General features: G+C 48.8%; 1 protein-coding gene across 10 annotated transcripts in view; it reads left to right on the top strand.

Annotated features, from left to right (window-relative positions):
* Nucleotides 1–25,574, top strand: part of MYRF (myelin regulatory factor) — a 318,723-nt gene that overhangs the window by 270,050 nt on the left and 23,099 nt on the right. For all 10 annotated transcript variants that reach the window (XM_063944661.1, XM_063944662.1, XM_063944660.1 and 7 more), the window contains 2 exons: nt 15,462–15,550; nt 18,294–18,362. In XM_063944661.1, coding sequence (XP_063800731.1) covers nt 15,462–15,550; nt 18,294–18,362 — 158 coding nt within the window. The remainder of the gene's footprint in view (nt 1–15,461; nt 15,551–18,293; nt 18,363–25,574) is intronic.

Genomic DNA, 25,574 nt, shown 5'->3' with positions numbered 1-25,574 from the left:
TATATATATATATCACTACTGCAGCCGGACAGGTATATATTATATAATGACGGACCTGCTGGACACTGTCAGCTCAGCACTGCAGACTCCTAAAGTAAGCTACTAGTAGTATCAAGAAGATAGAAAAAAAAAAAAACACCACAGGTAGGTGGTATACAATTATGGATGGACGAGCGACTGCCGACACAGAGGTAGCTACAGCCGTGGACTACCGTACTGCGTCTGCTGCTAATATAGACTGGATGATAATGATATAAAAAATATATATATATATCACTACTGCAGCCGGACAGGTATATATTATATAATGACGGACCTGCTGGACACTGTCAGCTCAGCACTGCAGACTCCTAAAGTAAGCTACTAGTATCAAGAAGATAGAAAAAAAAAACACCACGGGTAGGTGGTATACAATTATGGATGGACGAGCGACTGCCGACACAGAGGTAGCTACAGCCGTGGACTACCGTACTGCGTCTGCTGCTAATATAGACTGGATGATAATGATATAAAAAAAATATATATATCACTACTGCAGCAGGACAGGTATATATTATATAATGACGGACCTGCTGGACACTGTCAGCTCAGCACTGCAGACTCCTAAAGTAAGCTACTAGTATCAAGAAGATAGAAAAAAAAAAAAAAACACCACGGGTAGGTGGTATACAATTATGGATGGACGAGCGACTGCCGACACAGAGGTAGCTACAGCCGTGGACTACTGTACTGCGTCTGCTGCTAATATAGACTGGATGATAATGATATAAAAAATATATATATATATCACTACTGCAGCAGGACAGGTATATATTATATAATGACGGACCTGCTGGACACTGTCAGCTCAGCACTGCAGACTCCTAAAGTAAGCTACTAGTAGTATCAAGAAGATAGAAAAAAAAAAACACCACAGGTAGGTGGTATACAATTATGGATGGACTAGCGACTGCCGACACAGAGGTAGATACAGCCGTGGACTACCGTACTGCGTCTGCTGCTAATATAGACTGGATGATAATGATATAAAAAATATATATATATATCACTACTGCAGCCGGACAGGTATATATTATATAATGACGGACCTGCTGGACACTGTCAGCTCAGCACTGCAGACTCCTAAAGTAAGCTACTAGTATCAAGAAGATAGAAAGAAAAAAAACACCACGGGTAGGTGGTATACAATTATGGATGGACGAGCGACTGCCGACACAGAGGTAGCTACAGCCGTGGACTACCGTACTGCGTCTGCTGCTAATATAGACTGGATGATAATGATATAAAAAATATATATATATCACTACTGCAGCCGGACAGGTATATATTATATAATGACGGACCTGCTGGACACTGTCAGCAGAATGCGTTTATAGAATAAAAACACCACACGACGAGTGTTTAACTTTTTCAGGCAGACAATCACAATATACTGGTGGTCAGTGGTCACTGGTCAGTCACACTGGCACTGGCAGTGGCACTCTGGCAGCAAAAGTGTGCACTGTTAAAATATGTACTCCTGCTATAACTGCTCCCCAGTCTACCCCACAATTAAGCTGTGTGAGCAGTGAGCACTCAGCACAGTCAGATATACAGTATTACATAGATGATGCAGCACACTGAGGGCACACTGAGGCTGAGCACAGATATGGTATGTGACTGTGTCACACTGTGTATCGTTTTTTTTCAGGCAGAGAACGGATTAATTAAACTGGTGGTCACTGGTCACACTATCAGCAAGTAGTAGTGGTCACTGGTCAGTCACACTGGCACTGGCAGTAAAAGTGTGCACTGTTAAAATATGTACTCCTGCTATAACTGCTTCCCAGTCTCCCCCACAATTAAGCTGTGTGAGCAGTGAGCACTCAGCACAGTCAGATATACAGTATTACATAGATGATGCAGCACACTGAGGGCACACTGAGGCTGAGCACAGATATGGTATGTGACTGTGTCACACTGTGTATCGTTTTTTTTCAGGCAGAGAACGGATTAATTAAACTAGTGGTCACTGATCACACTATCAGCAAGTAGTACTCCGTCCTAATATGCTCCCCAAAATTAGTAAATCAAGTGTCTCTACTCTCTACTCTCTAGTCTACTCTAAACGGAGAGGACGCCAGCCACGTCCTCTCCCTATCAATCTCAATGCACGTGTGAAAATGGCGGCGACGCGCGGCTCCTTATATAGAATCCGAGTCTCGCGATAGAATACGAGCCTCGCGAGAATCCGACAGCGGGATGATGACGTTCGGGCGCGCTCGGGTTAGCCGAGCAAGGCGGGAAGATCCGAGTCTGCCTCGGACCCGTGTAAAAAGGCTGAAGTTCGGGGGGGTTCGGTTTCCGAGAAACCGAACCCGCTCATCTCTAGTAAGTATGTGTATATGGAGGTGTGGATGGATGAATTAAAGTTATACTTTCAAGGTGTGTGTGTGTTGTCTTTATTGGGGTATTTTTTTAGTAGTAGTACTACAGGTACCAGCGGGCCCGTTTTTCCGCCGCATGCTGGTACTTGTGGTTCTCCAAGTACCAGCTTGCGGGGGAGGCTTGCTGGGCCTTGTAGTACTGCTACTAAAAACAATATCAATCACTTTTCACAAAGGCTATCAGCCCCCCATCCGCAGCCTATTGGATGGGGGGGACAGCCTCTGGCTTCACCCTTGGCCCTTGGGTGGCTGGGGGGGGGACCCCTTGATTGAAGGGGTCCCCACTCCCCCAGGGTACCCCGGCCAGGGGTGACTAGTTGGATATTTGATGCCACGGCCGCAAGGCACTGTATAAAAGTGACCCCCGGCTGTGGCATTATCTGTCCAGCTAGTGGAGCCGGTGCTGGTTTCAAAAATACGGGGGACCCCTACTCTTTTTGTTCCCCGTATTTTTGGAACCAGGACCAGGCGCAGAGCCCGATGCTGGTTGCTTAAATATGGGGGAACCCCTGTCCATTTTTTCCCCATATTTCTGCAACCAGGATCGGCTCAAAGAGCCCGAGGCTGGTTTGCCTTAGGAGGGGGGACCCCACGCAATTTTTTTTTTACATTTAAACTTTATTTTTTTGTTAAACAAAGTGCACAATGAAGCCCAGCACGGATCTCTCAGATCCGGCCGAGATTCATTGTATTAAAGTCGGCAGTGTTTTACAAGTCAATCACGTAAAACACTGCCAAAAAAAAACGAATGACATCGACATCGGAAAACCCGAAAATGCAGAATACGGCAGCTTAGTAAATTAGTCGTAATCAATTCAAAAAGTTGCATATTTACACTTTCGATGTCATTCGTGATTGAACTTTGACCTCAAACGGGAAAACACGAATCTTAGTAAATTTACCCCAATGTGTGTAATGTGTATCTGTGTGTTTATCTGGCTGTAATGACGCTGCATGTGAAAATCAGTGTTGTCACAGTATGTGCTTAAAACCTATAGAGGGGATGATTCCGCACTAGTCAGAAGTAAAACTCACTGATATATAACCAAAATTAGACAATCAAGGGGGATGTCCGCAAATAGAGTCTCTATGGTGGTGCACCCTGAGTCAGGCAGTAGTACTATTAGGAAAAATAGAGAGGAAGTAAGACTCTTTTGTGGAGGCACTCTTAAAGTTGAATTCTATTGATCAGAAATAGATGGAAATATTAAAACAGAATTTTTATCTATCTATTTCTGATCAATAGAATTCAAGTTTAAGAGTGAATTCCCAAAAGAGTCTTACTTCCTCTCTATTTTTTCTAACAGTATGGGCTTACTCTGCCTTCTGTAGGATTCCTCTTAATGTCAATTGGCTGCAACGTTTTCCCCGCCACAATTGACGTGGATATTGCATACATTTTTTTCGGGCAAATCCCTGCTGGAAATGTTTTTTTAAAAACTGGGGAACAGTTTGTACCCTAAAAAATAAAAATATGTCCCAATGAAAAATGTATTTCTCTTACGTCCTAGAAGATGCTGGGCACTCCGTAAGGACCATGGGGTATAGGCGGGCTCCGAAGGAGACATGGGCACTTTAAGACCTTTTAATGGGCGTGAGCTGGCTCCTCCCTCTATGCCCCTCCTCCGGACCTCAGTTAGATCCTGTGCCCAGAGGAGACTGGTTGCACACTAGGGGAGCTCTACTGAGTTTCTCTAGAAAAGACTTTTGTTAGGTTTTTTATTTTCAGGGAGCACTGCTGGCAACAGGCTCCCTGCTTCGGGGGACTGAGGGGAGAGACGCAGACCCACTTTCCTGGACTGATGGGCCTTGCTTCTTAGGCTACTGGACACCATTAGCTCCAGAGGGTCGGAACACAGGTGTCGTCCTTGCTGTTCGTCCCGGAGACGCGCCGCCGTCCTCCTCACAGCGCTGGAAGATAGAAGCCGGTTAAGTATAAGAAACAAGAAGGCTTCAAAGGCGGCAGAAGACTTCAGATCTTCGTGAGGTACCGCGCAGCGCGCCATTGCTCCCACACACACACAAGGCACAACAAGGGTGCAGGGCGCAGGGGGGGCGCCCTGGGCAGCAATTATGGCCTCATATTGGACTGGCACAGATATATAAACACTGCGGAGGCAGTATATATAAAAACCCCGCCAGTATAAACAAATAGCGGGACCGAGGCCCGCCATCGAGGGGGCGGAGCTTGATCCCTCAGCACTAACCAGCGCCATTTTCTCCACAGCTTGCTGCAGAGAAGCTGCTCCCGGACTCTTCCCCTGCTGTACAAGTAACAGGGGGCAAAAACAAAGGGGGGGCACATTGATTTGGTGCTAAAATTTGTTATAAAAAGCGCTTACAGATCTGGGACTTTGTTTCAGAACGAAGTGGCGCTGGGTGTGTGCTGGCATACTCTCTCTCTGTCTCTCCAAAGGGCCTTATTGTGGGTCTGTTCCCATATCCATATATCCCAGTGTGTGTGTGGGTCTCAGTACGCGTGTGTCGACATGTCTGAAGCGGAAGGCTCGTCTAGGGAGGAAGCAGAGCAGATGGTGGTAGTGTCTCCGTCGGCACAGCCGACGGCGGATTGGGTGGACATGTGAAGTGTTTTGAATGCTAGTGTGACTTTATTACATAAGAGATTGGACAAGGCAGAGTCCAAAGACCAAACAGGGAGTCAATCCATGGCTCTTACGATGTCACAAGACCCTTCAGGGTCCCATAAACGTCCCTTTACCCAGATAGCAGACACTGATACTGACACGGATTCCGACTCCAGTGTCGACTATGATGATGCACGGTTACACCCAAGGGTGGCCAAGAGTATTCAATACATGATAATTGCAATGAAAGATGTATTACATATCCCTGACACAAGGGTCTGCATGTTTAAGGAAAAGAAACCTGAGGTACCGTTTCCCCCATCTCATAAGCTGAACGCTTTATTTGAAAAAGCTTGGGAAACTCCAGACAAGAGACTGCAGGTTCCCAAGAGAATTATTATGGCGTATCCTTTCCCCTCAAAGGACAGGTTTCGGTGGGAATCCTCACCCACGATGGACAAGGCCTTGACGCGCTTGTCCAAGAAGGTAGCCCTACCGTCCCCGGACACGGCGACCCTAAAGGATCCTGCGGATCGCAGGCAGGAAACTACCTTAAAAGTAATTTATGCGACTACGGGAGCCCTGCTCAGACCGACAGTAGCGTCGGCATGGGTGGGTAGCGCAATTGCAGCTTGGGCAGATAACTTGTCATCTGACATGGACACCCTAGATAAGGATAGTATTTTATTGACCTTAGGTCACATCAAGGACGCAGCGTTATATATGAGGGAGGCTGCGAGAGATATTGGTCTTTTGGGTTCAAGAGCCAATGCCATGGCAATTTCTGCTAGAAAGTCCCTATGGACCCGTCAATGGACTGGTGATGCTGACTCAAAGAGACATATGGAGGCTTTACCTTACAAGGGTGAAGTTTTATTTGGGGAGGGCCTCGCGGACCTGGTTTCCACAGCTACCGCGGGTAAGTCTTCTTTTTTGCCTTACGTTCCCCCACAGCAAAAGAAAACACCTCAATATCAGATGCAGTCCTTTCAGTCTCATAAGTTCAGAAAGGGGCGTGGCTCATCCTTCCTCGCCAGAGGTAGAGTGAAAAGAACACCAGCTACGGCTAGTTCCCAGGAGCAAAAGTCCTCCCCGTCATCTACCAAATCCACCGCATGACGCTGGGGTTCCGCTGCGGGAGTCCGCACCGGTAGGGGCACGTCTTCAACTCTTCAGCCAGGTCTGGGTTCAGTCAGACTTGGATCCTTGGGTAGTCAAAATTGTATCCCAAGGCTACAAACTGGAGTTCGAAGATGTGCCTCCTCACCGATCTTTTTCAAATCGGCCTTGCCAGCTTCTCCCCCACAGAGAGCAATAGTTTCAGCTGCCATACAAAAGCTGTGTCAACAGCAAGTGATTATCAAGGTTCCCCTATTGCAACAGGGGAAGGGGTTTTATTCAACCCTATTTGTGGTCCCGAAGCCGGATGGCTCAGTCAGACCAATTCTGAATCTAAAATCCCTAAATCTATATTTGAAGAGGTTCAAATTCAAGATGGAATCTCTCTGGGCAGTGATCTCCAGCCTGGAAGGGGGGGATTTTATGGTGTCACTAGACATAAAGGATGCATACCTTCATGTCCCCATATATCCTCCTCATCAGGCGTACTTGAGATTCGCTGTACAGGATTGTCATTACCAGTTTCAGACGTTGCCGTTTGGTCTTTCCACGGCCACGAGAATTTTCACAAAGGTAATGGCGGAAATGATGGTGCTCCTGCGCAAACAGGGCATCACAAAAATCCCATACTTGGACGATCTCCTGATAAAAGCAAGATCAAGAGAACATTTACTAAAAAGCGTGTCTCTCCCCCTGAGAGTACTATAACAACACGGCTGGATTTTAAATCTGCCAAAGTCGCAGTTGGTTCCGACAACTCGGCTGTCGTTTTTGGGCATGATTCTGGACACGGAAAAACAGAGGGTTTTTCTCCCAATGGAAAAGGCCCAGGAACTCAAGAACATGGTCCAGGACCTGCTGAAATCAAAAAGAGTGTCAGTTCATCAATGCACTCGAGTATTGGGAAAGATGGTGGCGGCCTACGAGGCCATTCTGTTCGGCAGGTTCCATGCAAGAACTTTTCAGTGGGACCTTCTGGACAAGTGGTCAGGGTCCCATCTCCAGATGCATCGGAGGATACGCCTGTCCCCCAGTCCAGGGTCTCTCTCCTGTGGTAGCTCCAGAGTGCTCACCTTCTAGAGGGTCGCAGGTTCGGAGTTCAAGATTGGGTTCTCGTGACCACGGACGCGAGCCTCCGAGGATGGGGAGCGGTCACCCAGGGAAATTTTTTTCAGGGAATATGGTAAAGCCAGGAGGCTTATCTACACATCAATGTACTGGAATTAAGGGCCATATACAACAGCCTGAAGCAGGCAGAGAATCTTCTTCACAACCTTCCTGTTCTGATCCAGTCAGACAACATCACAGCCGTGGCACATGTAAACCGCCAGGGCGGGACAAGGAGCAGAGCAGCAATGGCGGAAGCCACCAGGATTCTTCGCTGGGCGGAAAATCATGTAAGCGCTCTGTCGGCAGTTTTCATTCCAAGAGAGGACAACTGGGAAGCAGACTTCCTCAGCAGGCACGATCTCCATCCAGGCGAGTGGGGACTTCATCAAGAAGTCTTTGCAGAGGAAACAAGTTGTTGGGGACTCCCTCAAATAGACATGATGGCGTCACGCCTCAACAGGAAGCATCGGACGTATTGTTCCAGGTCGAGGGACCCTCAGGCAGTGGCAGTGGACGCCCTAGTGACACCGTGGCTGTTTCAGTCGGTCTATGTGTTCCCTCCACTTCCACTCATCTCAAAAATATTGAGAATCATAAGACGAACAAGAGTGCAGACTATACTCATTGTTCCAGATTGGCCTCGAAGGGCCTAGTATTCAGATCTTCAGGAAATGCTCACAGAAGATCCGTGGCCTCTTCCTCCCAGGGAGGACCTGTTACAACAGGGGCCATGTTTGTTCCAAGACATACCGCGGTTACGATTGACGGCATGGCGGTTGAACGCCAGATCCTAGCTAGGAAAGGTATTCCGGGGGAAGTCATCCCTACTCTATTAAAAGCTAGGAAGGAGGTAACGGCGAAGCACTATCACCGTATCTGGAAGAAATATGTTTCTTGGTGTGAAACCAAGAATGCTCCTACGGAAGATTTTCAGCTGGGTCGTTTTCTCCATTTTCTACAGACAGGAGTGGATATGGGCCTAAAATTAGGCTCCATTAAGGTGCAGATTTTGGCCTTATCTATATTCTTTCAGAAGGAATTGGCTTCTCTCCCAGAAGTCCAGACTTTTGTAAAAGGAGTGCTGTACATCCAACCTCCTTTTGGGCCCCCAGTGGCACTGTGGGACCTTAACGTGGTGTTACAGTTCCTTAAATCGCACTGGTTTGAACCTCTTCAAACAGTTGAATTGAAGTTTCTCACTTGGAAAGTGGTCATGTTGTTGGCCTTGGCGTCTGCAAGGCGGGTGTCCGAATTGGCGGCTTTGTCTCACAAGAGCCCATATCTGATTTTCCATGTGGATCGAGCAGAGTTGAGGACTCGTCCTCAATTTCTGCCTAAGGTGGTTTCGTCTTTTCACATGAACCAACCTATTGTGGTGCCTGTGGCTACGGATGTCTTGGAGGATTCCAAGTCTCTTGATGTAGTCAGGGCCTTAAAAATGTATATAACCAGAATGGCTCGGGTTAGGAAAACAGAGGCACTGTTTGTCCTGTATGCAGCCAACAAGGTTGGCGCTCCTGCTTCTAAGCAGACTATTGCACGCTGGATCTGTAACACGATTCAGCAGGCTCATTCTACGGCTGGATTGCCGTTACCAAAATCAGTAAAGTCCCATTCCACTAGGAAGGTGGGCTCTTCTTGGGCGGCTGCCCGAGGTGTCTCGGCATTGCAGCTTTGCCGAGCAGCTACGTGGTCGGGTTCAAACACTTTTGCAAAATTCTACAAGTTTGATACCCTGGCTGATGAGGACCTCATGTTTGCTCAATCGGTGCTGCAGAGTCATCCGCACTCTCCCTCCCGGTCTGGAGCTTTGGTATAAACCCCATGGTCCTTACGGAGTCCCCAGCATCCTCTAGGACGTAAGAGAAAATAAGATTTTAAACCTACCGGTAAATCTTTTTCTCCTAGTCCGTAGAGGATGCTGAGGTCAATATTAGTACCATGGGGTATAGACGGGTCCACCAGGAGCCATTGGCACTTTCAGAGTTTAATAGTATGGGCTGGCTCCTCCCTCTATGCCCCTCCTACCAGACTCGGTCTAGAAACTGTGCCCGAGGGATCATAGAGGACAAACAAAGAGTCACTTTTCCGATGACGAGCCGTCCTCTTCACGTAAATCTTCAAAGTCCTCACTACATCCAAGGCCTTTGAAGTAATTGAGGTGCTAGTAGCCACTGGCACCACAATAGGTTGGTTGATATGGAAAGCCGATACAACCTTAGGCAGGAACTGTGGACGAGTCCTAAGCTCCGCCCCGTCTTCATGGAAGATCAGATAAGGGCTTTTACAAGATAAAGCCCCCAATTCTGACACGCGTCGTGCAGAAGCCAAGGCCAACAAGGTGACCGCCTTCCACGTAAGAAACTTGAGATCAGCCTCCTGTAGAGGCTCAAACCAAGCAGATTGCAGGAACTGCAACACCACGTCAAGATCCCATGGTGCCGTAGGCGCCACAAAGGGAGACTGGATGTGCAGAACCCCTTTCAAAAAGGTCTGAACCTCAGGAAGAACAGCCAATTATTTTTGGAAGAAAATGGACAAAGCAGAGATTTGGAATGTTGATGGAGCCCAGTATCAGTCCCATATCCACCCCTGCTTGCAGGAAAAGGAGAAAACATCCAAGTTGAAACTCCACTGCAGGAAACTTTTTGGCCTCACACCAAGAAACATATTTCTTCCAAATGCGATGGTAAAGTTTAGACGTTACCCCTTTTCTAGCCTGTGTCAGGGTATGAATGACCTCACTCTGGATACGTTTCCGAGTTAAGATCTGGTGTTCAACCTCCATGCCGTCAAACGTAGCCGCGGTAAGTCTTGATAAGCGAGCGGCCCCTGCAGGAGCAGATCCTCCCCAAGAGGTAACGGCCGTGGATCTTCCAGCAGAAGATCCGCGTACCGAGCCCTCCTTGGCCAGTCCGGAGCAATGGGGATTGCCAGAACCTTTTTCTTCTCACGAGTTGAAGAACCCTTGGTATCAGAGGAAGTGGAGGGAACACATACACTGACTTGAACACCCACGGAGTTACCAGTGCGTCCACCGCCACCACCTGTGGGTCTCTTGACCTGGAACAGTACCTCCGAAGCTTCTTGTTGAGGTGGGAGGCCATCATGTCTATGTGAGGAACTCCCCAGAGCAGATGGTGGTAGTGTCTCCGTCGGCACAGCCGACGGCGGATTGGGTGGACATGTGAAGTGTTTTGAATGCTAGTGTGGCTTTATTACATAAGAGATTGGACAAGGCAGAGTCCAAAGACCAAACAGGGAGTCAATCCATGGCTCTTACGACATCACAAGACCCTTCAGGGCCCCATAAATGTCCCTTTACCCAGATAGCAGACACTGATACCGACACGGATTCCGACTCCAGTGTCGACTATGATGATGCACGGTTACACTCAAGGGTGGCCAAGAGTATTCAATACATGATAATTGCAATAAAAGATGTATTACATATCCCTGACACAAGGGTCTGCATGTTTAAGGAAAAGAAACCTGAGGTACCGTTTCCCCCATCTCATAAGCTGAACGCTTTATTTGAAAAAGCTTGGGAAACTCCAGACAAGAGACTGCAGGTTCCCAAGAGAATTATTATGGCGTATCCTTTCCCCTCAAAGGACAGGTTTCAGTGGGAATCCTCACCCACGGTGGACAAGGCCTTGACGCGCTTGTCCAAGAAGGTAGCCCTACCGTCCCCGGACACGGCGACCCTAAAGGATCCTGCGGATCGCAGGCAGGAAACTACCTTAAAAGCAATTTATGCGACTATGGGAGCCCTGCTCAGACCGACAGTAGCGTCGGCATGAGTGGGTAGCGCAATTGCAGCTTGGGCAGATAACTTGTCATCTGACATGGACACCCTAGATAAGGATAGTATTTTATTGACCTTAGGTCACATCAAGGACGCAGCGTTATATATGAGGGAGGCTGCAAGAGATATTGGTCTTTTGGGTTCAAGAGCCAATGCCATGGCAATTTCTGCTAGAAAGTCCCTATGGACCCGTCAATGGACTGGTGATGCTGACTCAAAGAGACATATGGAGGCTTTACCTTACAAGGGTGAAGTTTTATTTGGGGAGGGCCTCGCGGACCTGGTTTCCACAGCTACCGCGGGTAAGTCTTCTTTTTTGCCTTACGTTCCCCCACAGCAAAAGAAAACACCTCAATATCAGATGCAGTCCTTTCAGTCTCATAAGTTCAGAAAGGGGCGTGGCTCATCCTCGCCAGAGGTAGAGGGAAAAGAACACCAGCTACGGCTAGTTCCCAGGAGCAAAAGTCCTCCCCGGCCTCTACCAAATCCACCGCATGACGCTGGGGTTCCGCTGCGGGAGTCCGCACCGGTAGGGGCACGTCTTCAACTCTTCAGCCAGGTCTGGGTTCAGTCAGACTTGGATCCTTGGGTAGTCAAAATTGTATCCCAAGGCTACAAACTGGAGTTCGAAGATGTGCCTCCTCACCGATCTTTTTCAAATCGGCCTTGCCAGCTTCTCCCCCACAGAGAGCAATAGTTTCAGCTGTCATACAAAAGCTGTGTCAACAGCAAGTGATTATCAAGGTTCCCCTATTGCAACAGGGGAAGGGGTTTTATTCAACCCTATTTGTGGTCCCGAAGCCGGATGGCTCAGTCAGACCAATTCTGAATCTAAAATCCCTAAATCTATATTTGAAGAGGTTCAAATTCAAGATGGAATCTCTCCGGGCAGTGATCTCCAGCCTGGAAGGGGGGGATTTTATGGTGTCACTAGACATAAAGGATGCATACCTTCATGTCCCCATATAGCCTCCTCATCAGGCGTACTTGAGATTCGCTGTACAGGATTGTCATTACCAGTTTCAGACGTTGCCGTTTGGTCTTTCCACGGCCCCGAGAATTTTCACAAAGGTAATGGCGGAAATGATGGTGCTCCTGTGCAAACAGGGCATCACAAAAATCCCATACTTGGACGATCTCCTGATAAAAGCAAGATCAAGAGAACATTTACTAAAAAGCGTGTCTCTCCCCCTGAGAGTACTATAACAACACTGCTGGATTTTAAATCTGCCAAAGTCGCAGTTGGTTCCGACAACTCAGCTGTCGTTTTTGGGCATGATTCTGGACACGGAAAAACAGAGGGTTTTTCTCCCAATGGAAAAGGCCCAGGAACTCAAGAACATGGTCCAGGACCTGCTGAAACCAAAAAGAGTGTCAGTTCATCAATGCACTCGAGTATTGGGAAAGATGGTGGCGGCCTACGAGGCCATTCTGTTCGGCAGGTTCCATGCAAGAACTTTTCAGTGGGACCTTCTGGACAAGTGGTCAGGGTCCCATCTCCAGATGCATCGGAGGATACGCCTGTCCCCCAGTCCAGGGTCTCTCTCCTGTGGTGGCTCCAGAGTGCTCACCTTCTAGAGGGTCGCAGGTTCGGAGTTCAAGATTGGGTTCTCGTGACCACAGACGCGAGCCTCCGAGGATGGGGAGCGGTCACCCAGGGAAATTTTTTTCAGGGAATATGGTCAAGCCAGGAGGCTTATCTACACATCAATGTACTGGAATTAAGGGCCATATACAATGGCCTGAAGCAGGCAGAGAATCTTCTTCACAACCTTCCTGTTCTGATCCAGTCAGACAACATCACAGCCGTGGCGCATGTAAACCGCCAGGGCGGGACAAGGAGCAGAGCAGCAATGGCGGAAGCCACCAGGATTCTTCGCTGGGCGGAAAATCATGTAAGCGCTCTGTCGGCAGTTTTCATTCCGGGAGAGGACAACTGGGAAGCAGACTTCCTCAGCAGGCACGATCTCCATCCAGGCGAGTGGGGACTTCATCAAGAAGTCTTTGCAGAGGAAACAAGTTGTTGCGGACTCCCTCAAATAGACATGATGGCGTCACGCCTCAACAGGAAGCTTCGGACATATTGTTCCAGGTCGAGGGACCCCCAGGCAGTGGCAGTGGACGCCCTAGTGACACCGTGGCTGTTTCAGTCGGTCTATGTGTTCCCTCCACTTCCACTCATCTCAAAAATATTGAGAATCATAAGACGAACAAGAGTGCAGACTATACTCATTGTTCCAGATTGGCCTCGAAGGGCCTAGTTTTCAGATCTTCAGGAAATGCTCACAGAAGATCCGTGGCCTCTTCCTCCCAGGGAGGACCTGTTACAACAGGGGCCATGTGTGTTCCAAGACATACCGCGGTTACGATTGACGGCATGGCGGTTGAACGCCAGATCCTAGCTAGGAAAGGTATTCCGGGGGAAGTCATCCTAGCTAGGAAAGGTATTCCGGGGGAAGTCATCCCTACTCTATTAAAAGCTAGGAAGGAGGTAACGGCGAAGCACTATCACCATATCTGGAAGAAATATGTTTCTTGGTGTGAAACCAAGAATGCTCCTACTGAAGCTGGGTCGTTTTCTCCATTTTCTACAGACAGGAGTGGATATGGGCCTAAAATTAGGCTCCATTAAGGTGCAGATTTCGGCCTTATCTATATTCTTTCAGAAGGAAATGGCTTCTCTCCCAGAAGTCCAGACTTTTGTAAAAGGAGTGCTGTACATCCAACCTCCTTTTGGGCTCCCAGTGGCACCGTGGGACCTTAACGTGGTGTTACAGTTCCTTAAATCGCACTGGTTTGAACCTCTTCAAACAGTTGAATTGAAGTTTCTCACTTGGAAAGTGGTCATGTTGTTGGCCTTGGCGTCTGCAAGGCGGGTGTCCGAATTGGCGGCTTTGTCTCACAAGAGCCCATATCTGATTTTTCATGTGGATCGAGCAGAGTTGAGGACTCGTCCTCAATTTCTGCCTAAGGTGGTTTCGTCTTTTCACATGAACCAACCTATTGTGGTGCCTGTGGCTACGGATGTCTTGGAGGATTCCAAGTCTCTTGATGTAGTCAGGGCCTTAAAAATTTATATAGCCAGAACGGCTCGGGTTAGGAAAACAGAGGCACTGTTTGTCCTGTATGCAGCCAACAAGGTTGGCGCTCCTGCTTCTAAGCAGACTATTGCACGCTGGATCTGTAACACGATTCAGCAGGCTCATTCTACGGCTGGATTGCCGTTACCAAAATCAGTAAAGTCCCATTCCACTAGGAAGGTGGGCTCTTCTTGGGCGGCTGCCCGAGGTGTCTCGGCATTGCAGCTTTGCCGAGCAGCTACGTGGTCGGGTTCAAACACTTTTGCAAAATTCTACAAGTTTGATACCCTGGCTGATGAGGACCTCATGTTTGCTCAATCGGTGCTGCAGAGTCATCTGCACTCTCCCTTCCGGTCTGGAGCTTTGGTATAAACCCCATGGTCCTTACGGAGTCCCCAGCATCCTCTAGGACGTAAGAGAAAATAAGATTTTAAACCTACCGGTAAATCTTTTTCTCCTAGTCCGTAGAGGATGCTGGGCGCCCGTCCCAATGCGGACTAAATCTGCAAGGCTTGTATATAGTTGTTGCTTACATAAGGGTTATGTTACAGTTGAGATCAGTCTCTGGCTGATACTGTTTGTTCATGCTGTTAACTGGTTTAGTATATTCCATGTTGTACGGTGTGTGTGTGGTGTGGGCTGGTATGTATCTCGCCCTTAGATTAACAAAATTCCTTTCCTCGTACTGTCCATCTCCTCTGGGCACAGTTCTATAACTGAGGTCTGGAGGAGGGGCATAGAGAGAGGAGCCAGCTCACGCCCATTAAAAGATGTTAAAGTGCCCATGTCTCCTGCGGAGCCCGTCTATACCCCATGGTCCTTACGGAGTTCCCAGCATCCTCTACGGACTAGGAGAAAAAGATTTACCGGTAGGTTTAAAATCATATTTATTCTTTAAAAATGCATTAAATGGCTGAATGAATTGCATTAATTACAAACGAATTCAACAATAAGTGCAAAAAAATTAAAAGGTGATATGAGGGTAATTTGTGGCCATTTTAAAGTTAAAAAACAATAATAAAAAATATCTAGCAATTATTTTTGTTATATTAAATACTTTAAACCTATTTAGTGTGCATAAAAAAACATGAACATTTTATTTTGTGTCATTTAAGGACCTTTTTTTTTTACTCCAATAATGACATGTAATCATTATTTATGACATGTAATTATAGGACCAATTAGGCTAATTTAAAGCTTTTAATAGCCTAATGAGTTATTAGAGGATGGTCACCAACATTTTTGAATGAAGGGATCCCCAAAATGTTTTTCAACATTTTTGCCAGCAATTGTATATACTATACCCTGTGTATTAACATTTACCTCATTCCAGGCAGTGACGCCTCCTACTGATCAGAGCTGTGTCAGTCAACGATTTCTTCAGGCGACCATCATTGTCCTTGTTATTATCATGGCTTTCAGGTATGTCAAGATTATGTGACTCTGTAACTGTAATATCTGTTATTAGAGTAAATAGCCTGTCAAAGATTATTCCAAGCAAATGGTACTTTAATACAATGACATAGGGGGAATTTAGCACTGGGAGGAGCAGTGGCATAAGAAAACAAAAGCAGTTAAGTGAGGTGGGCATTTCCGCCAGTAGGAGAGCCACATAGACGTGTGTTTAGTTCTGGCACAACTGCACAGTATTTCTTGTTTTATACTTTGGGAGCAGTGGTGCAAGTGTGTGGGTACGGGTGTGTACGGCGTACCCATAAGAATTTAGCCGTGGGTACGCCATACCCACACCGACGGGCCGCCGCTCCTCTTCCCTCCCTCCCTCCCTCCCTCTGCTGCCCCCTGCCGCACCGCCGCTGATGTGAGGGAAGGAGAGCGGTGCGAGCTCTGATTGGAACACGGATCGGCGCTGAATTAAAATGAGACATCCGCCGGAGACTGAGGGGAAGGAGAGGCGCAGGCTGCGCTCTCCTCCCCTCACACAGACAGGACGGCAGCGGTGAGCAGGGGGGGGGGGGCATGTATACCTGACACTGGGGGATATCTGGCACTGGGGGGGGCATGTATATCTGGCACTGGGGGATATCTGGCACTGGGGGGGCATGTATACCTGGCACTGGGGGATATCTGGCACTGGGGGGGGGGGGCATGTATACCTGGCACTGGGGGATATCTGGCACTGGGGGGGCATGTATACCTGGCACTGGGAGCATATCTGGCACTGGGGGGACATGTGTACCTGGCACTGGGGGATATCTGTCACTGGGGGGCATGTATACCTGGCACTGGAAGCATATCTGGCACTGGGGGGACTTGTGTACCTGGCACTGGGGGATATCTGGCACTGGGGGGCATATCTGGCACTGGAGGACATGTGTATCTGGCACTGGGGGCATATCTGGCACTGGGGGGGACATGTGTATCTGGCACTGGGGGGACATGTGTATCTGGCACTGTGGCCATATCTGGCACTGCGGAGACTTGTGTATCTGGCACTGAGGCATATCTGACACTGAGGGCATATCTGGCAATGGGGGCATACTTGTGTATCTGGCACTGGGGGCATTTCTGTATCTGGCACTGGGGGCATATCTGGCACTGGGGGCATACTTGTGTATCTGGCACAGGGGGCATTTCTGTATCTGGCACTGGGGGCATATCTGGCACTGTGGGGGCATTTCTGTATATGGCACTGGGGGGGCAATGTATATCTGACACAGTGGGGGCATTTGTGTATCTGGCACTGTGGGGCAATGTGTATCTGACACTGTGAGGCAATGTATATCTGGCACTCTGGGGGCATTTGTGTATCTGGCACTGTGGGGCAATGTGTATCTGGCACTGTGAGGCAATGTGTATCTGGCACTCTGGGGACATTTGTGTATCTGGCACTCTGGGGGCATGTGTGTATCTGGCACTCTGGGGGCATGTGTGTATCTGGCACTCTGGGGGCATTTGTGTATCTGGCACTGTGGGGCAATGTATATCTGTCACTGAGGCAATGTATATCTGGCACTGTGGGGTAACGTGCATCTGGCACTGTGGGGTAACGTGCATCTGGCACTATTGGGGTCATGCGTGTATCTGCCCCTCCCCCCATATGTGTATCACGCCCCCATATTCATTGGCCACGCCCCAAGTGACACTTGGCCACACCCATTTTTTTTGCACACGCAGTACCCGTAACACATTTTTTTCTACTTGCACCACTGTTTGGGAGAGTGTGTTGGAAAACATTGGCTGCAGTAATAAGGGAAGTTAAGGATTTATGAAAACCTTGCATTCTAGTGGAAGCATTTATAGACGTTATGGCAGTACATGGATTGGTATTGGTGGAAAGTACAGAAATATATGGAATGATGCTGAGTGCATTTGGGTATAGATCAGTGTCGTACTGGGGCATGAAGGGCACACCGGGGAATACAGTGGTATGGGCCCAGTTTTAGGGGTGAGGCCAGTCTCCAAAGGGGGTGTGGCCAACCACATTGGTTTGCCTAACCATTAGAAAGTGCATGGTCTGGGACTAGGGTTGCCACCTCATCCCTTTAATTCTGGACACAAATTAATTACACAGGTTCTGTAGCTGATTAAAACCAGGTGAAATGAAGAGTCTTGAAGTCAACCAGCCACAGAACCTGTGTAATTAATATGTGTTCAGAATTAAAGGGATGAGGTGGTAACCCTATCTTGGACCCTTGATAAATATAGTTAGTACTTACTGCTAATGCAGGCATGATAATATACCAGATTAATAACAGAAATGCACTGTAGAGAATACATCATAGTCCTGTGCAGTGTAATGTAACATATGTTTAATGTATATGTCAAGTGCACAGTATGGAACCTGATTCCTTGGGGGTAGTTGTTGGCAGTGGGGGCCCAACGGGGGATTCCCTGGTGGGCCAGTCCAACCCTGGTATGGATTTACTGTACAGTCTGTAATATACAGATCATGCGAATGAGTTAGACAAAAAGCATGTGACAAGTTCCCATGAGTTATAACTCTGGCTAGGGATGAATACAAGTGCGTAAGTCAAGGAAATCTAAGAATTCAGGTCAACATTCAACAGAGCTGTTCTCACTTCTGGTACTAGGTCCCATGTAGTGGTTGTGACTTTCTATGACTGATGAATCACAGTGTTCTCAATACATGACTGTATGTTCCATGTCCCGAGTGGGTAAAGCCACTAGTCTCTTTCTGTTGCAGTGTTATCTCCATGACCACTCTTTATGTGTTGAATTTGCGCAGTGAAGATGATCTGCTGGATATGGATGGGTAAGTGCGTAGTTCTGGATTTACTGTTATGCAAGAGACTAATGGGGAGCTCATTGACAGTGGAGAGGGAAAATAGGATTTTGGTTACCTACCGGTAAATCCTTTTCTCGTAGTCCGTAGAGGATGCTGGGGTCAATATTAGTACCATGGGGTATAGACGGGTCCACCAGGAGCCATTGGCACTTTAAGAGTTTAATAGTGTGGGCTGGCTCCTCCCTCTATGCCCCTCCTACCAGACTCGGTCTAGAAACTGTGCCCGAGGAGACAACATACTTCGAGAGAAGGAATTACACAGATAGCGGTGAGATTCATTCAAGCTCACACGACAAGCAAATCCGCATGCCGGAAAAACTCAGCAACAGCCGAAACTGTAAATAACACAGAGCTTACCTAGGAACCAGGCAGTACTGAACTATAAACCCAAACCAGGAAACGCAGCACTGGGCGGGCACCCAGCATCCTCTACGGACTACGAGAAAAGGATTTACCGGTAGGTAACCAAAATCCTATTTTCTCTTACGTCCTAGAGGATGCTGAGGTCCATATTAGTACCATGGGGATGTACCAAAGCTCCCAGGACGGGAGGGAGTGCGCAGAGGCTCCTGCAACACTGCTTGACCAAACTTGAGGTCATCAGAGGCCAAAGTATCGAACTTGTAAAACTTGGCAAACGTGTTCGACCCAGACCAAGTAGCTGCCCGGCAGAGTTGTACCGCCGAGACACCCCGGGCAGTCGCCCAGGAAGAGCCCACTTTACGAGTAGAGTGGGCCTTTACAGATTTCGGACACGGTAAACCTGCCGTGGAATAAGCATGCTGGATAGTGAACCTGATCCAGCGTGAAATCGACTGCTTAGAAGCAGGACATCCAATTTTCTTGGGATCATAGAGGACAAACAAAGAGTCACTTTTCCGATGACGAGCCATCCTCTTCACGTAAATCTTCAAAGTCCTCACTACATCCAAGGCCTTTGAAGTAATTGAGGCGCCAGTAGCCACTGGCACCACAATAGGTTGGTTGATATGGAAAGCCGATACAACCTTAGGCAGGAACTGTGGATGAGTCCTAAGCTCCGCCCCGTCTTCATGGAAGATCAGATAAGGGCTTTTACAAGATAAAGCCCCCAATTCTGACACGCGTCGTGCAGAAGCCAAGGTCAACAAGGTGACCGCCTTCCACGTGAGAAACTTGAGATCAGCCTCCTGTAGAGGCTCAAACCAAGCAGATTGCAGGAACTGCAACACCACGTCAAGATCCCATGGTGCCGTAGGTGCCACAAAGGGAGGCTGGATGTGCAGAACCCCTTTCAAAAAGGTCTGAACCTCAGGAAGAACAGCCAATTATTTTTGGAAGACAATGGACAAAGCAGAGATTTGGAACGTTGATGGAGCCTAGTATCAGTCCCATATTCACCCCTGCTTGCAGGAAAAGGAGAAAACATCCAAGTTGAAACTCCACCGCAGGAAACTTCTTGGCCTCACACCAAGAAACATATTTCTTCCAAATGCGATGGTAAAGTTTAGACGTTACCCCTTTCCTAGCCTGTGTCAGGGTAGGAATGACCTCACTCTGGATACGTTTCCGAGTTAAGATCTGGTGTTCAACCTCCATGCCGTCAAACGTAGCCGCGGTAAGTCTTGATAAGCGAGCGGCCCCTGCAGGAGCAGATCCTCCCCAAGAGGTTTCGGCCGTGGATCTTCCAGCAGAAGATTCGCGTACCAAGCCCTCCTTGGCCAGTCCGGAGCAATGAGGATTGCCAGAACCTTTGTTCTTCTCACGAGTTGAAGAACCCTTGGTATCAGAGGAAGTGGAGGGAACACATACACTGACTTGAACACCCACGGAGTTACCAGTGCGTCCACCGCCACCACCTGTGGGTCTCTCGACCTGGAACAGTACCTCCGAAGCTCCTTGTTGAGGTGGGAGGCCACCATGTCTATGTGAGGAACTCCCCACCAACCGGTTACCTCCTCGAACACCTCCGGATGGAGGCTCCACTCTCCTGGATGGAGATCGTGTCTGTTGAGGAAGTCTGCTTCCCAGTTGTCTACGCCCGGAATGAAGATTGCCGACATCACCACCGCGTGCCTTTCTGCCCAGATGAGGATTTTTGACACCTCTGACATGGCAGCCCTGCTCTTCGTTCCGCCTTGTTGGTTTATGTAGGCCACTGTGGTCACGTTGTCCGACTGCACTGGAACAGCCCGATCCTGTAGAAGGTGTGCTGCTTGCAAAAGGGCGTTGTACACGGCCCTGAGTTCCAGGATGTTTATTGGGAGAAGTGACTCTTGATCCGACCATCGTGCCTGAAAGGTTTCCCCCAGAGCGACAGCTCCCCAACCTCTTAGACTTGCATCCGTGGTTAGAAGGATCGAGTCTTGAATTCCAAACCTCCACCCTTCCAGAAAGTGTGGAAGTTGTAGCCACCAGAGGAGTGAAATCCTGGCTTTCGGAGACAGGCGTATCCTCTTGTGCATGTGTAGGTGAGAGGCCCTCATTCCGAGTCGTTCGCTCGGTAATTTTCTTCGCATCGCAGTGAAATTCCGCTTAGTACGCATGCGCAATATTCGCACTGCGACTGCGCCAAGTAATTTTACAATGAAGATAGTATTTTTACTCACGGCTTTTTCTTCGCTCTGGCGAACGTAGTGTGATTGACAGGAAATGGGTGTTACTGGGCGGAAACACGGCGTTTTCGGGGCGTGTGGATAAAAACGCTACCGTTTCCGGAAAAAACGCAGGAGTGGCCGGAGAAACGGGGGAGTGTCTGGGCGAACGCTGGGTGTGTTTATGACGTCAAACCAGGAACGACAAGCACTGAACTGAACGCAGATGCCGAGTAAGTCTGAAGCTACTCTGAAACTGCTAAGTAGTTTGTAATCGCAATATTGCGAATACATCGGTCGCAATTTTAAGAAGCTAAGATACACTCCCAGTAGGCGTAGGCTTAGCGTGAGCAACTCTGCTAAATTCGCCTTGCGAGCGATCAACTCGGAATGAGGGCCAGAGCCCGACCACTGGTCCTAGAGGTCCAGCTGAAAAGATCGAGCATGAAACCTGCCGTACTGCAGAGCCTCGTAGGCGGCAACCATCTTCCCCAGAAGGCGTATGCATTGATGGACAGATACCCGGGTAGGCTTTAGGACATCCCGGACCATTGTTTGAATTTCCAACGCTTTCTCCACCGGGAGAAATACCCTCTGCACTTCCGTGTCGAGGATCATCCCCAGGAAAGACAGCCACCTTGTCGGCTCCAGATGAGACTTTGGAAGATTCAGGATCCAACCGTGCTTCCTGCGCAGCTGCGTCGTGAGCAACAACCTCTCCCTGGACGATGCCTTGATCAGGAGATCGTCCAGATACGGAATTACGTTCACCCCCTGCTTGCGGAGGAGAACCATCATCTCCACCATCACCTTGGTAAAGATTCTCGGTGCTGTGGATAGGCCAAACGGTAGCGCCTGGAACTGATAGTGATCGTCCAACAGTGCAAACCTGAGATATGCCTGATGCGGCGACCAAATGGGAATGTGGAGGTATGCATCCTTGATGTCCAGAGACACTAGGAACTCCCCCTCCGCCAGTCCTGAGATGACAGCTCTCTTAGAGATTCCATCTTGAATTTGAACTCCCTGAGATAAGGGTTCAAAGACTTTAAATTCAGGATAGGACGTACCGAACCATCCAGGTTTGGTACCACAAAAACGTTCGAAAAATAACCTTTGTTCCGCTGCTGAGGCGGAACTGGAACAATGACCTCTGACACCATAAATTTTCTGATGGCCTCCAGAAGAATTGTTCTGTCCGCCAGCAGAGCTGGCAAGCCTGATTTGAAGAAACGGTGAGGCGGGGATCTTGAGACTCCAGTCTGTACCCTCTGGACACTATATCCAGGACCCAAGGGTCCAGACCGGACGACACCCAGATGTGGCTGAACTGCCGGAGTCTCGCCCCCACCTGACCCTCCTCCAGGCCTAGCTGTCCACCGTCATGCTGAGGACTTAGGGGTATCAGAAGTGGGCTTCTGGGTTTGGGAATCTGCGGGAGCGGGTTTCTTTCCTTTGGCACGACCACCTCTGAAGAAGGTGTTCGAAGGCTTGTTCTTTCTAGCTCTCGTGGGCCGAAAGGACTGTGACATGGCTGATGAAAAAGGCTTCTTCGTAGCCGGTGCAGCTGAGGGGAGAAAAGGAGACTTACCCGCGGTAGCCGTGGCAATCCACACATCCAGCGCCTCCCCAAAGAGAGCCTGACCTTTTATATGGTAGGCCCTCCACACACTTCCTGGATTCCGCGTCCGCAGACCAGTGGCGCAGCCAGAGACCCCTGCGAGCCGAGACGGACATGGAGGAGATCCACGCAGCCATGGAACCCAGATCCTTCTTGGAATCTACCAGGAACCCTGCAGAATCCTGAATACTACGTCAAAATAAATCAATGTCACCTTTATCCAGGGTTGTCGATTCCTCCTGTAGAGTGATAGACCACCTAGCAATAGCTTTTGCAATCCAAGCACAGGTTATAGTAGGCTGCAATATAGCCCCTGAAGCCGTGTAAATGGATTTTAGCGTAGCATCCACCTTGCGATATGCCGGGTCCTTCAACGCGGTAGATCCCGGGACAGGTAACACCACCTGTTTGGACAGCCTGGAGACAGAGGCGTTGACTATCGGTGGGGACTCCCATTGCTTTCTATCTTCCTCAGGGAAGGGAAAAGCAACCAAGACTCTCTTGGGGATCTGAAATTTCTTTTCAGGGGTTTCCCATGCCTTTTCAAAGATAGCATTTAATTCTTTGGACGCCGGGAAGGTGAGGGGGGGCTTCTTCTTATCTGTAAAGAAGGCCTCCTCTACCTGTTCCGGAGCTGTGTCCGAAATGTGTAAAACATCCCTAACGGCCTCAATCATCAACTGCACTCCCTTGGCAAGTGATGCTGACCCCCTCAACACATCCCCATCACCGTCTGCAGCGTCAGAGTCGGTGTCCGTGTCACCCTGCATAATTGCAAGTGCACGTTTGTGAGAATGTACCGCAGGGGACCCCGAGGAGGCAGTATCAGACCATACCACCATAGAGGACTGGAGGACCTGAGTGGCATGCTCAGTCCTAGCAACTCTATCAGAAATCTGAGAGATAGTCCCCCTCAGAGAGACTTACCATTCTGGCTCTCTAGCTGGGATCTGTGCTAAAACAGTGCAATCCTGATTACATGGTATGGAGTCTTCCTGGGAAGACAAATCCTCTGCAGCATATGAAACAGTGTCTCTAGACATGTTGTCACACACCCACCAAACACCCCACAAACACAGAGGGTACTGGGCAGACAGAGTTTCCCCCCAAGAATGGCAGAGAGACACAGAGATTGGAGCCAACCCACACACAGCGCTATTAGAGTATAGGGAGACCCGAAACCTGCGCTGACTGTGTCCCTTAATAGGTGACACAGCCTTTACACAGCCTCCCCTCCCTTCTACAACCCCCTGGTACCGTACAGATAGCTGGAGTCGCTCTGGAGGGACCTGTGCATCCACTGGCAGTGATCTGCAGGCAGGAAAATGGCGCTGAACGCTGCTGGGTCCGCTCTGAGGAGAAGCTCCGCCCCCTCAATGGCGCTGTCTTCCCGCTCTTTGAAGATTATACTGGCCGGAGGATTTTGTGCTGGCCTGGATTCTCAGACCCCGACAGGCTTGTTTTGGTCAGTGTAGGGTACGGAGCTGGCCCAGGGCGCCCCTCACAGCGCCGTACCGCTGAGCCTTCTAGGAGCGCGGTTAATATCGCACTCCTACCCTCTAGCCGCCGTCTTCACACTGGCCCTCCGCTTGCAAGGGGTGACAGTGACTCACTCGCCACACGTCAGCTCCCTGAGGGACGGCGGCGGGGTGCAGTCGGACCCCTCTGGAGCTCAATGTCCTGTCAGCGGGAGCAGTGGCTCAAGACCCCGCAGGGCGGACACTACTCCACCCCCCTCAGTCCGTCGCTGCAGGGAGGCTGTCATCAGCAGCCTCCCTGTAAAATAACAAACTCTGAAAAAGAAAGAAAAAACTTTTTCCAAGAGAACTCTGTAGAGCTCCCCTAGCTGTGACCGGCTCCTCCGGGCACATTTTCTAAACTGAGTCTGATAGGAGGGGCATAGAGGGAGGAGCCATCCCACACTATTAAACTCTTAAAGTGCCAATGGCTCCTGGTGGACCCGTCTGTACCTCATGGTACTAATATGGACCCCAGCATCCTCTAGGACGTAAGAGAAATAATTATCCTATGTAAATGGAGAAGAAAACGGAGTATTGTACATGTTGTATAGTCTTACTCAGAAAAGCTAGAGCTGTATCATTTTTACAATCTGGGTGTCTTCTGAGAGCCCCTAAGGCCAGTAAATGAAGGTACTAGCTGCTATGCTGTTGATGCAGAATAGAAGCTGATCACCACTGGAAATGTGTTGGAGAGTTCTATTTGCTGTAGACTTCCCCATAGCAATAGTGTAAAAGTCTTGAATTACCACTAGGTAATTCAAGACTGAGCCCACAGTAGGCCAAGTGTAATAGCCGCAATTTGCGGGAGCCAGTGCAATTCTGGCAAGATAGTCATTAGATTGAAAGGAGCAATTAGTTTAAAGCAGTGGTTCCCAAACGAGGTCCTCAAAGCACCGCAACAGTCCAGGTTTTAAGGATATCCATGCTTAGGAACAGGTGACTTACTTAGTACTTCAGTCAGTTTGATTATACCATCTGTGCACAAGCAAGGATATCCCTAAAACATGGACTGTGGGGTGCCTTGAGTGCTGCAGTTGGGAATCACTGGGTTAAAGGCAAAACCAGGTTAGTTTTGACTTGAAACTAATAGCCGCTTTAAATCTAAAGACTATCTCACCAGAATCAAGCTGGTCCCACAAATTGCTAATACATTTGGCGCAGTGACCTCGAATCAATGGGATAGGGTACCTGATTCAGTGGAGCACGCAGATCATGAATGGGTGAGATTTATCATGGATTCGCAAGTGCAAAACATATGCAAATACCGATTTAAGTATCCCCTTGTGAACTTCGTCATCACACATCTTGGTTCGCACGTGCACAGTGAGGGCTCCCTAGACTTTTTGCGCATCCACAGTAGCAAATAATTGCTCAACAGTGCAAACATCGGTACCACATCCACTTCTGAGAATCAGGCCCAGAGAGAAGACATTATCAGGGCATTTTATTTTCAGTAACCTCGATT

The sequence above is a fragment of the Pseudophryne corroboree genome, chromosome 11 (assembly GCF_028390025.1).
Source record: "Pseudophryne corroboree isolate aPseCor3 chromosome 11, aPseCor3.hap2, whole genome shotgun sequence".
Taxonomy (NCBI): domain Eukaryota; kingdom Metazoa; phylum Chordata; class Amphibia; order Anura; family Myobatrachidae; genus Pseudophryne; species Pseudophryne corroboree.
The sequence above is the reverse complement of the archived record's forward strand: the minus strand, read 5'-3'. Positions and strand labels throughout refer to the sequence as shown.